The sequence below is a fragment of the Chenopodium quinoa genome, unplaced genomic scaffold (assembly GCF_001683475.1).
Source record: "Chenopodium quinoa cultivar QQ74 unplaced genomic scaffold, ASM168347v1, whole genome shotgun sequence".
Taxonomy (NCBI): Eukaryota; Viridiplantae; Streptophyta; class Magnoliopsida; order Caryophyllales; family Amaranthaceae; genus Chenopodium; species Chenopodium quinoa.
This window is the reverse complement of record NW_018744835.1, coordinates 356,137-368,184: the sequence shown is the minus strand read 5'-3', so window position 1 is coordinate 368,184 and position 12,048 is coordinate 356,137. Positions and strand designations below refer to the sequence as shown.

Below are 12,048 nucleotides of genomic sequence, written 5' to 3'. Positions count from 1 at the left end.
AATCGACTTAGCTCGGCTCAGCACATTTGCAACATTTACATATGCACATCCATATCAATTGTGACATGTTTTTGTCACTGCATAACACATTCCAAGTGCCCACTAGACAATGAGATGATGAATCAATCCATAAGAAACTCTAGCCACTGAATCACATAAACATTACAGGGGAAGTTTAGTTTTATCTTCCTCTTAATTATTATGCCCAAAATCACATCCACAATGTTGCTTATCTGATTAGAAATTTATGCTGTGGGACCTTTTATATGACCTACACTCCCTTTCTAGTAATCAATGCCAACGGTATCTAGGGTACTGCTGTTCTTTTTATTATACATTTGGGTCTTACTAGTTTCAGACTATTTGTGCATTTACTTAAACTTTTGACAATGATTTTCAATGACTACAACACATATGGAAATAGAATTCATTCACACAATCACAACCCATAACACATTATTAGTATTGAGACCTATACCCAACAGCAAAGGATAATTTGCCGGAGTAAAGTGCTAGAGACAACCCAATATAGATTAGTGACAATTTGGGTGAGAAGCGACTAAGATGCATGGGGTGTTGGCTAACCCTACATTAGAAACAAAAACTATAATAAAGTCTTTTTCTCTCTTAAATATGCTTGTATGAAGTAATTTATAGTCTCTAAATAACATAATATCAACACCCTGTTTTTAAAATTCTGGCTTTGCGACTAATCATTGTATTCTAAATCTAATAGAACAATCTTGCTGGAAAAAGTTATAAGAGTAAGTCTTGCATAAATACTACTTATACTAAAAAAAATGTCCGAAATTTTGCCAAATTTTCAAATTTAGTAAAATTTTCCATCCAATGAGGATTTTCTAATGTTCTGTTTTTTTCCTTGTCAACTTTAAATAAAAGTTTACGCGTTTTATTTTTCTAATTTAGTAAGAGTTTGTGAAATGACTTTGTTAAGTCATCCTTTTTAGGTTGAGTAGTGGAAAGAGTGCAAGAATAATACAACAATCATAAAGGAAATGTATTAAAATTGTGGCTGGTCTTCAATTATAAGATGTATGAGAAATGTAATTATTAATTCTATTGGAGTGAGGACAATGTAATAATGAGATTAAGACAACTTTTACAAACATTGTAACTTGTATATCGTAGATAATTTTAGGCGGATACAAGTCACTCTTGGTGATGTATAGGATAATAGTCGATACCCATCAATTAACTTACAAGTTGGGCTTTAATTCACACAATTCTGAGTAAACTTTAGTGAATGAAAAACTTGTTTGGTATTAAAAAAGGACCTCTCCTAGAAGACCCACTCCAAAATAAATTGACTACTGATGTATGAAGATGGCTACCACTATTGGAAATGTACAAAATAATGTTCAACGCGATATGAAGTAACTTAGGCCTTGAACGATGTACACATTTCTAGGTAGACTTGGGTGCATAATAGAAATGTTCGAGTTTTCACAACGGACCTCCCCGGCTCTCCAAGAGAAATTCACTTGAAACAAAAATGACAACTGATGTTAACCCGAAAATGAAAGAGGATGAAATAGGAACAGCAAGACAGACAATACGTGACAACCACCATGAGGAAGCACAGTAATAAACAAAGCTGGGGACTTGAAAGGGTCACAACTAATTCTTATGATTTATGATTTGCAAGTCCTTAACTAATATACCTGTTTCTTAGATTAAATAGCTTGGAAAATCATAGATTTACATTGACAATAACATGGAAAAGTGGACTAATATTATATGTTATATCAACCTTTATATATATATTCAACCAATAAAACCTACTTTGACCTTTTTAATGCTTAACCTATAATTAGCATATGATCTATTAAGCTTATCACGTCTATCATAAGCCAGCTCAGTACGTGATTTGTTTAATCATTCACAATCTGATTATTGAAATTTTCTTGCTTGCAAGAAAAAACATTTTCTTCCAATTTTTCAAAAATTTTGCCCAAAATTTGATGAAAATACAGAATAAGGAAGCTTACCACATTCACCTGAATCTCTGAAAGAAAAAAAAAATTACCTGAAATTCAAAAGTTAGAAGGCTTACTGTAAGGCGTTCTAGTTGCTGCATGGACGACAACACCTTCTCGTTAAGCGATGGGCAGTGAATTGTTAAGGTCATCATCAGGCAGGTCTCAGAAATGGCTCAGGAAGAAAGCCAAGAAATCCGAGCCGTCTAGCCCTGCTGAAGTTTCAGGTGTGAAACTGCAACTTTCCCTCTCTTACCCCCCTACCCTCCATTGAAAAGAAGTTTATCTTCTGCATATGTTCAATGCTGTTTTCATGTTGTGACTTTGATTGTAATCATCTTCAGAGTTATTGCTTCTGCATAATCTGCTATCGATAATGCTGAGTTTCTTGCAGATAGTGAACCTGAGGAATACCAGAGCCATAGTTTTGTCACATCTAGAGATATCAAATCGTCAGGATTAACCCATGAACTAAGGTAATTCATTCAGGCCATTTCATTTCATTGACCATCTATAACACTCTGTTTGTTAGACAGGTAATGGTAATGAACCATGTAATTACGAAAGGAAAGTCCAATACCAATGTCTACGTTCTTGTTTTGTAAAGAAATTGCATCATAATGAACATTGGGAGAGAACCTATCATCTAAAATAAGATGTTCTGTACAAAATTATTGCCATTATCAACATTCATTATCGCCTACCAAACAGTCCATAAATGTTATTTTTAGATTTTATCATTGTATTGGTGATGTGTGGTTGACATGTTTGGACCAGAGTTTTCGTGGGGACATGGAATGTCGGCGGAAAATCACCAGTAGGAAGCCTAGCTGCAGATTTGGATGAATGGCTAAATTTAAAGAACTCAGTGGACATATACGTTCTTGGGTAGGTAACATTTTGAAGCATATTGCATATCATGACCCAAACAGAAGTCCTGAATGATCAGAACTTGTTTCTACAGGTTTCAAGAGGTTGTCCCTCTTAAAACAATGACAGTAATTGGACTGGAAGATTATACAGACGCGAGAAAATGGAACCTGTTGATAGGAAAAACTCTCAACAACAAAGTTGGGTGTGTTTGGTTGACACCTACGATGAATTCTCCAATAATTAGTGATGATTACGAGTATGCCAAACCTTCGAATTCTAGAGGACAATCAAGATTTAGAAGGAGCACAACTCCGCAGAGAGAGAGAATGAAAACTCTACATGGCGGGGAGCAGGGTGGAAATCCTGCATATAAACTGATGGCCAGCAAGAAGATGGTAGGAATCTTCATCAGTGTATGGATGAAAAGGGATATTATAAGGAAGTATCGAGTTTCAAATGTGAAGGCGTTTCCAGTTGCTTGTGGTATAATGGGTTGTTTGGGAAACAAAGGTGCTGTCTCAGTCAGCATGTCAATAGATGGAACTAGTTTTTGCTTCATTACTGCTCATTTGGCTTCTGGCCAGAAGAAAGGGGATGAATTGCGAAGAAATCAACAAGTAGGGGAGATCTTTAAGCGAACAGCCTTCCCTCGACTTCCTCAAGAGTTTGATGATCCTCTTCCTCCCACCATAACCGGACACGAGTAAGCATACTATACTTCATCGCTCCCCCTTCACCTCCACCCCCCCCCCCCCTACCAAACAACAAGTATCCCATCATTCTTTCTTGGTGACAGAAGCACAATTTTGTGAAGTTTGTGCTTGGTTTGGTAGAAAACCTAGCCATAGAAAAAAACTTGAGATCTCACCAACAACAATCATAGGTCCCATGATAGTATGATACTTATAACATTATGGTTAAGGTCTTGCTATATGGTTCCTCGGAGACAGCAGTCACAAAACTATAGCATAACACCAATTTCATATAATTGTATGCATGCTCAATTTAGTTTGATGGTTATTAAAGTTCTGGAGTAATAGCATCTGCCTGAATTCAGTGTCTTGAATTATTCTGACTAGCCTAGCGGCTGGTGCTGAAAAAATCAAGAAAATAGGAAGATTTTACAGATATATATGCCAACATTAATCCCGGATGGAATTTTGGCACGAACAGGATGTACAGGCCCTACAAGGAGGCCAAGATGCTCAGAACCTAAGCTGAATGCATCAAGACTTAACAGTTAACACTAACAAAAAGAAAATTTCTAATAGAACAGTACTTGTACTTTTCTTAAAGGCATAGTACCACAAGTAAAAACCATGACTTATGAGTCATATATACTGCGCGATTTTTGTCATTTCTGCTCTAATAGTACTGTGTAAGTTGTGAAACAGCCGAATATTTTGGTTTGGAGACCTGAACTACCGACTATGCATGGATGATGACAAGGCCAGGGAGTTGATAAGGAAGAAGAAGTGGAAAGAACTGCAGAAGTTTGACCAGCTTAAGAAGGAACAACAACGAGGAGTATTCCAAGGATGGAAAGAAGGAGATATTGAGTTTGCACCAACATACAAGTACTCTGTAGAGCTTGGCAATCGATACACAGGAGATAAGCATGCCCCCTTCAATCCAAATACAGGAGAAAAGAGAAGAACCCCAGCATGGTATAGTCATAGTTCAGTAAAATTTATTAATTGATGTTTAGTGCTTACCAGTATGAATGATATAATATGATTAATGTCACGGAATACTGCATGTAGCAATGGACCTTATCTAAGGCTTGCGAGTTATGAGTAATCTTATAGGGACTATATAGACATCAGAAGCTTTAGATAAATATACACTAAGACCTCAATTAATTTGAAAATTTTACAGTATTTGTTTGAAATATGATTAGCATAATGTTTTAATGATTATATAGTTCATAATTGACATATTTTCTCCAAGTAATAAGTTATATTACTTTATTAATGGTATTAAATAGTATTATCAATATGTTTTTTATTTATCAAATTTTTAGTTTCATTTATGTAACTTTTATTCTTATTTTATAGTTTCTCAAAAAATATTTATTTTATGTTGGATTAAAATTTTCAAAATTTATATTTACATTGTAGATATTATAAGACTAATTGTGGCCATTTTATAACGTGAAAAAATGAAGCGATCATATTATACATCATTTAAATAATATGGTAGTCATTTTTCAAATGACCGCTGTAAAATCATCCCAATTAATTTGAATATGAACCAAGGAGAATTGATGTGATTTCAGGTGTGACAGGATTATGTGGTTCGGGAAAGGGATACAACAACTTAATTATGTTCGTGGAGAAAGTAAATTCTCTGACCATAGGCCTGTCTCTGCCCTTTTCACCACAGAAGTAGATGTCCTGGGACCTGCAAATTCCAAGACGGTTGCACTAAGCAAGTTTCTTACTTCAATGAATCTATCTAGATTTGATACACCTCAAGTAAGTATCAAAAAGTGAAACATATATTCATTACCTGATGTAGCAATTAAAAGGCTGTGCAGGGGAGTTATTCTTGAAGGTTTTTCGTCTAAGGGTCAATCTATGAAATCACTAATCATCTTTACTGATGTTTGACCAGATTCAATCAGTTTATAAATTATGAAATATTAAATAATCTCACTAATGCTAAATTCGTTCTATTTTTACAGGGCCAATCCACCACCTCTAAACGTACGTTATTATCACTGATCAAGGCAGAAACAGAAGAATCAGCAAGTGAGACTCTAGATAATACTCAAAATAGATCATAGCATTAAGCTGGTGTTTCATATGGCACATTGCTACAGCTTACCAGGGTTCTATAGGTGAAAATAACTACCATACATCCCTCTTCCATATCAATATTCATGTTTATAGCCCCATACAATTTTTCATTCTTTCATCTTCTCTTCCTAAGCACCATCTAGGTAATGGAAGTGAAGAGGGGATGCTTGGACATCGGTTGTAATTTTACTCTGCTTTTCCCCTCTTGTTCTTTTAGCAGAAGATAAAAACACAAAGTTCACAAAACAATGTGACAAAAGCCATTCATGCAAAACTGAGGGGAAAAGGCATCAGAGTTTTGTGTATTCCTACATTGATCATTTGCACACAAGTGCTTGCGAAAAAAAGAAGATACGAAATGAAGTAACAAACAGGCTGCTCTACAGTGTACAGATGCAACTTTTCTCACTTCTTTACAACATCATATCTTATTTGTATATCCAACTCATGGGAAATTAAATGGTTTGCACATTCAATGTATCTCAAAATCTGTAACTTAGACTATTATGGAATGATTTACGTTAATCAATTATCAACATGAATAAAGGGCAAAACCAAATTCAATGCTTACAGGAAATCAACTTAGCTCCATTGCCTGAAGTAGTTACGCCAAGGCCTCTGAGTTATCAAGATGACAAGTAGGACAAATACACTTCCTTTGCAACTCCTCTCTGAAGAGAGCACATTTCTCCTCCATATTAGAAGTCTGCTTGTATCCAGTCAAAGAGAACATGACATTGTATAGATATTTTAAGCAAAAGTTTATACAGATACATAGTAATAAAAGAATTATAAGATTATCAGGAAATCAACTTTTCAACAAGTATCTTAGCGTAAGTGAAATTTTTTTTACAGTCTGTCAACAAGTTATTTATTCCGTGTAGAAATAGCCATTGAGATCTAGAATAATTACACAAACCAATGCATGCAAACATTGTATGCATCTCTACACCTGAACCCCCCACCCCCTCTTTTAAAAGAATAATTCTGAATTTCATAATGAAAATATAAATGATGTATGCTATTATGAAAATAGAAATGTTGGCAATGCATTTTAATTTTATGGACCAACCAGAAGTGTGGATATTTGAGTAGCTAGCAATGAATTCCAGTGCAGATATTATGGGAAAAGACGTAGCAGATCCTTCTAAACTTAACAAATGACTATCCTTTTTGTTGTCTATTGTATGACTGATTGACTGCTTTTATAAATAACATGGAAATAATACAGTCAATAAGGATATTTTGTTAAGTTCTGTAACTCCTTGATGTCCTTCATAATTGTCTCAATCAGCTCCAGTCTCTTTCTTAAGTCAACCACATCTTGCTGCAGCTGCAGAGTTCCAGAAGCACACTATCAATCAGTCACAGAAACTTCCAGATAAGATATTATATAACACTGACAAATATTGTGGTTTAGCTTGGAGACATCCTAATTACAGTAAAATGACAAGTTTGCAATGAGATTTAAGTTCTAGCAGACATCTCCAATAGTCCAATGTATGAGATGTACCTGCTTATGTAGATTCTGTTCCCTTTCACGTTCTTCATTTTCTGTTGCAGTCTGAGCAACCATGAAAGAGACCTTAGTCTCAAGATTAATCACTTCTGCATCTCCACTGTCTACATGATCACATTCTTTCAGTAAATGCAAAGTACTCTACCTCGCTGGGCAGGGTTGAGTCAAATAAAACCGCAATGCATACAAGGAAATTCAAGCAAATTTTGTTCCCTTATTTTTACTTACCAACTTGAAAGGAAATACAAGAGCACATTTTAGTTAATATACCCATGTAGGCAAACAGGAAATGGACCTCATAGAGGACTGATTCAAGATATACTTCTCAGAGGCATCATATAATTTGAAAAGTCACACAAGGAGTCTCTATCAAGGATTCCAGTCGGCTTATTCACAAACAAATCATTCAAGCATAATGCTGTGACATGATCCCATGACAGCATAGTATATTTCTTCTCATTCATGTATTTAGGCCTAATAAAAACCAACTGATGAAGATATAGCAACAAAGTCGAAAAAATCTTCAGCCTCCTGAACTAGGAAATTTTTTAAAAAACCACAAGTAGTCAATCAATGCTTAATGAATTAAATGAAAAACAAATGTTATCAATCTCAGGACTATTTCAATGAAAGGCCAAGCCCAAAAAAAAAAAAAAAAAAAAAAAAGCCAATTTGACTTCATTGCCCAACGTTCATGTAGTCCATTTAGGGTGGTGGTGATGTTGATGTGCGGTTAGTTCTTATCCCAAATACATATTCCAAGCCAACTTTGTTTATAAGATTTGAGAAGACTAAGTGCAAGCAAGCTCATGGTACCCCAATGCTATAAGCTTACAATGCATTTGGCCCAATGTTAGCAAGACCAGGCACATCTAATTTTCCCACTTTGGCATAGGAAAAATTACATAAATTAGTTGACCGCAAATGACCAAAAATATGAGTCATTTTGCCAAAGCTGCCATACCAGCCCCAAGGCACATGACCCTGTATCCTGATGAGATACAAGTTTACTTGTTGCTCCAAGTAATATTTATCACGGTAATAACATGCAACAAGTGGTTAGGCTGGGAAATGTAGCCAGCACACTAATTGAGTTAGTGAAAAATGGTCTTCAAAAGGTAAATAGCTTTTGGATCCTTTTTCCAAAAAGACTTAGCAACCAATTATATGAGTTTTGATTATATGATCACATTTGGCATCTCCTCATTTTATGGAAAAATACAATTTAGTTAATAGCTCCTAAGTCAATTCTACATGCCACAATTGAAATCTGCTCTTAGAGAGCATGATCAGAACTAATGACACAATTTTCTTGTATGGAAACCATAAAACATCAACCTAATGCCTTTATATATGCTCCCAAGTCCCAATCAGGGCAGGATAAACCAACTACCTGACAAGAAGCTCAAGCAACTAACTAGTCCAACAAAATTAAAGCAACATTTTAGTGAACTTAGTCACTAGAGAACAACCAACACCGATTGCATGCACCAGACTCAAAGAGTAATTTTGATATGCTAGAGCCAATAAACTGTCATGTACATTGGAACTGAAGTCTGATCCATGAGCTTCATCGTCAGTAAGTTAAATAAGTCATAGGACACTGAAAAATCACCTGATGAAGTTCTCGGGCAACTAGTTTGCTGCTTTTTGGGACAGGATAAATCCTGAAATTTTCTGCAGTAGGTATATCACATTGTCATATGCAAATTACAAATTCGATAACCTCGAATAAGAACACTTTGTCATGAAACAAAATTACGGTTTGCTAATCATCAATCTCTTCTGCTAACATATTTTTACTACTTGTATGAATATTTAGTGATATGCACTGATTTAAAGACTTGTATATGCAAGACAAACCTTATCTCAGTCTTGAAGTTGAGCATTTGACCGATAAATTCATCTCTATAAAACAATAGCAAATTCATAAGAATAATTAATTATCAGAAGAAATTAATTCCAGAAATGTAGCAAATTCATTGATTAAGATCATTTCCAAAAGATATTGAACAAAAATAATTGATCAAAAAGCTGAAAGGTGAATAGTACCTAAGTGCTGCTTCTTCATTCTTCGCAACGATTTCCACAGCGAAGTTCACATACATTCAACATCATCAAAATCAGAAAATTGACGAAAATTTCAAATTTCATCCAAAAAATCGTCAACAAATTACCTTAAGAACATCAACATCAGATCCTACTTTCGAAATTTCATCCTGAATCGAAACAATTCTTGCCTAAAAAATCAAATAAACACATAACGAGATTCAAATTCACAAAATCAAATAAAATCGCTTAGAAAAAGTAATAATTTCAAAAATACTTATAATCGGGAGATAGAATAGACCTCTAGGGTTTGCTTTGAAGCTTCATTCATCGAAAATTCGACCTCGAAACCTTTGAGCTCTTGATCGGCTGTTTGCTTGAATCTCTTTCCATTTTCAAGCTCTGCATTTGCTGAATTCAGCTCTGATTCAAGCTCCTCGATACGCTTCTTCAAGCTGAAGACTCTTCTCTCTGCGAAACAAATTGAAATCGAGTTTTTAGAAGAAAAATTGGTCAAATCACGAACAATCAGAGCAGAGAGAGAGATAAACCTCCATGAGATTTCTCAGCAGCAAAATCGCGAATCAAAGTAAGCAGTTGTTTCTGAGAATCAGTTGCCGCCATTGTTGCGAGCTTGCTTCTTTGCTTCCACTGGATTTGTGTTTGGCGCTTCTTTTATCGTTTTGAATGCTATTTACGTAGTATATCCTTTTTACGTAATGTTTGAACTTTGAATTAAACTAGAACTAAGGATATTTCCCGTTGACTACATGTTTTTCCCCTTCATTAAGACTTCTTTCCTTAAGTAGAAAGCTATGATTCTTTTGCTTATGGTTAATAAAGTAGAATAGATTAATTAGACGCTATAAAGGAGGCTAATATAAAACGGTATCACTGTATCAGGACAATAAGAACTTAGAAAATTAAGTAGCCCGTTAGACATTACACATAAACAAAAGAGATTCAAATAACAAGTTAATTAGATTGCCCACGCTAGAGATAGTATTACTAGGATAGGGGTTGGTTGCCAAATTCCACAACACTTCACTTCCTCCATGCACATGTCTGGCTTTCTGTGTCAGGAGACGAGCATGCTCCACCATCTCTCTTGGGAGAGACGGAATGTTCTTCATCTCAATCATTGGAATGAAATCCGTGCAAACAGATGACATGTTAGTAATATTGAATCTGAAAGATAGTCAGATCCCTCCATTGTTTTGATCTTGTCAATGCTGCAGCCAAGAGATTTAGCAAAAGCTTGCATCTTTGACAGTGGACTTCAGCAGGAAACCCTCTTCCCACTCCATACAAGAAGTGTAGCAAATACCTCAAATGCCCACCTCCAGGTTATTAGGATTGAAGGAAGCACCCATTCATTGATATGAGATACAGTAGTTTAATTAATAAGGGGAAATGAGTTTTGCATACGAGTCAATTGGAAGGGGCAGATGTTGAGCATAAAACAATTCAGCACAAAGCCATTTGATTGACTTGAGGACATATGCCACATGGGTGTTCATCTGTGACAAAACCTAGGAGTCTCTCTTTTTAGACATCGTCTATTATTCTCCCCGTTTTAAAATAATTAACACACAATCACACTTAGTAAACATGTCAATAATGTACGTTCTAATCTAACCTTAAATACATACCCTCTATTTCATAATATTCACAATACTTTTCTTTTTCATCTGTTTCATAATAATTACAAACTTTCCTTTTTCATTTGTTTTGTAATTTTTGCATCACTTCTTTATTTGATAATGAGCCACAACTATTTTATTATTTCTCTCTCCTACCAACCCCACTTACTCAATTTTTTTTTAACTCTCTCATATTATTTTTATCTCACAAATAATAATCCAATGTTGCAGATAAAAATAATCAGTAGTATTATTATTTCTTCTCTTACAAACAATTAAATATATTCGCAGAAATTTTACTATACATTATACTACTATAAAATTCCTTCTTTGGTACCCACCCTAAATTCCTAAAACTTTGTGTCCTCCTTACTATTATTGCTATTATTACGAAACGGAGGGAGCATATAATTAAATATTAGTAAAAAAATATATAAGATAAATTCATATTATTAAAATTAATATTACTACTTGTATTTAATAACATATTTCATGATAAAGATGTTTTTAATGTGTAACAAAAACTAGGTTAGTTCCCGTGCCATGCCCGGTAATTTTCAATAACTATTATTAAAATATTATTATAATTAGTTTTTTATAAACAAAAAAATTTAAAAATATAGTTGACAAATTTCAATCAAAATAAAGGATTACGAAAGATATGTTAGATATAAAATGACGTAGAAAATTATCAAAATTATGTTAAGAATATTTTTTATACTTCGTAGCTATAAAAATATTTGTATTAAAGATATGTCAAATCTTTTTCATTTTAAGTAATTATATTTTATAAGATTAGAAACTATTTTAGTATAAGATTTATTTTTTTTATAGAATTTTATTCAAAAAACAAAAAAAAAACTAAACTAAGGATACATCAAAATATGACACATGTCATTGCTGGTGTATCTTTTAGTATTAAAGATTAAAGATATGTCAAATATTTTTTATTTTAAGTAATTATATTTTATAAGATTAGAAACTATTTTAGTATAAGATTTGTTTTTTTAATAGAATTATATTCAAAAAAAAAAAAAAAAAAAAAAAAAAAAAAAACTAAACTAAGGACACACCAGAAGATGACACATGTCATTGCTAGTGTGTCTTTTAGTATATAGTTATTATAGTTATGATTATTGATGTAAAATTATTTCAATCTCCTAAGA

The 12,048-nt window shown here is 34.0% G+C and overlaps 2 protein-coding genes across 2 annotated transcripts; one reads left to right on the top strand and one right to left on the bottom strand.

Annotated features, from left to right (window-relative positions):
* Positions 1 to 1,217: 1,217 nt before the first annotated feature.
* LOC110704410 (type IV inositol polyphosphate 5-phosphatase 6-like) lies at positions 1,218 to 6,294 on the top strand. Its single transcript, XM_021882187.1, has 7 exons — positions 1,218 to 2,224; positions 2,392 to 2,473; positions 2,775 to 2,885; positions 2,962 to 3,573; positions 4,265 to 4,537; positions 5,149 to 5,347; positions 5,557 to 6,294. Exons 1-7 carry the CDS (start codon positions 2,125 to 2,127, stop codon positions 5,656 to 5,658), a joined length of 1,479 nt encoding a protein of 492 aa, XP_021737879.1. The 5' UTR covers positions 1,218 to 2,124; the 3' UTR covers positions 5,659 to 6,294.
* A 586-nt stretch (positions 6,295 to 6,880) lies between these two features.
* LOC110704411 (kinesin-like protein KIF15-B) lies at positions 6,881 to 10,883 on the bottom strand. Its single transcript, XM_021882188.1, has 8 exons — positions 9,791 to 10,883; positions 9,541 to 9,710; positions 9,368 to 9,430; positions 9,243 to 9,262; positions 9,054 to 9,098; positions 8,806 to 8,867; positions 7,185 to 7,294; positions 6,881 to 7,004 (listed from the first exon to the last, which is right to left on the bottom strand). The coding sequence occupies exons 1-8, from the start codon at positions 9,861 to 9,863 to the stop codon at positions 6,903 to 6,905; spliced, it is 645 nt and encodes a 214-aa protein (XP_021737880.1). The 5' UTR covers positions 9,864 to 10,883; the 3' UTR covers positions 6,881 to 6,902.
* Positions 10,884 to 12,048: the final 1,165 nt, after the last annotated feature.

Excerpts from the sequence above, each read along its gene's own strand:
- LOC110704410 (XM_021882187.1), top strand. The coding sequence starts at position 2,125 with ATGGGCAGTGAATTGTTAAGGTCATCATCAGGCAGGTCTCAGAAATGG. Across the intron at positions 2,225-2,391 it reads TAGCCCTGCTGAAGTTTCAG|ATAGTGAACCTGAGGAATAC; the intron begins GTGTGAAACTGC and ends AGTTTCTTGCAG. Across the intron at positions 4,538-5,148 it reads AAGAGAAGAACCCCAGCATG|GTGTGACAGGATTATGTGGT; the intron begins GTATAGTCATAG and ends ATGTGATTTCAG.
- LOC110704411 (XM_021882188.1), bottom strand. The coding sequence starts at position 9,863 with ATGGCGGCAACTGATTCTCAGAAACAACTGCTTACTTTGATTCGCGAT. Across the intron at positions 9,431-9,540 it reads CTTCAAAGCAAACCCTAGAG|GCAAGAATTGTTTCGATTCA; the intron begins GTCTATTCTATC and ends TTGATTTTTTAG. Across the intron at positions 7,295-8,805 it reads TTGCCCGAGAACTTCATCAG|ACAGTGGAGATGCAGAAGTG; the intron begins GTGATTTTTCAG and ends GTGATCATGTAG.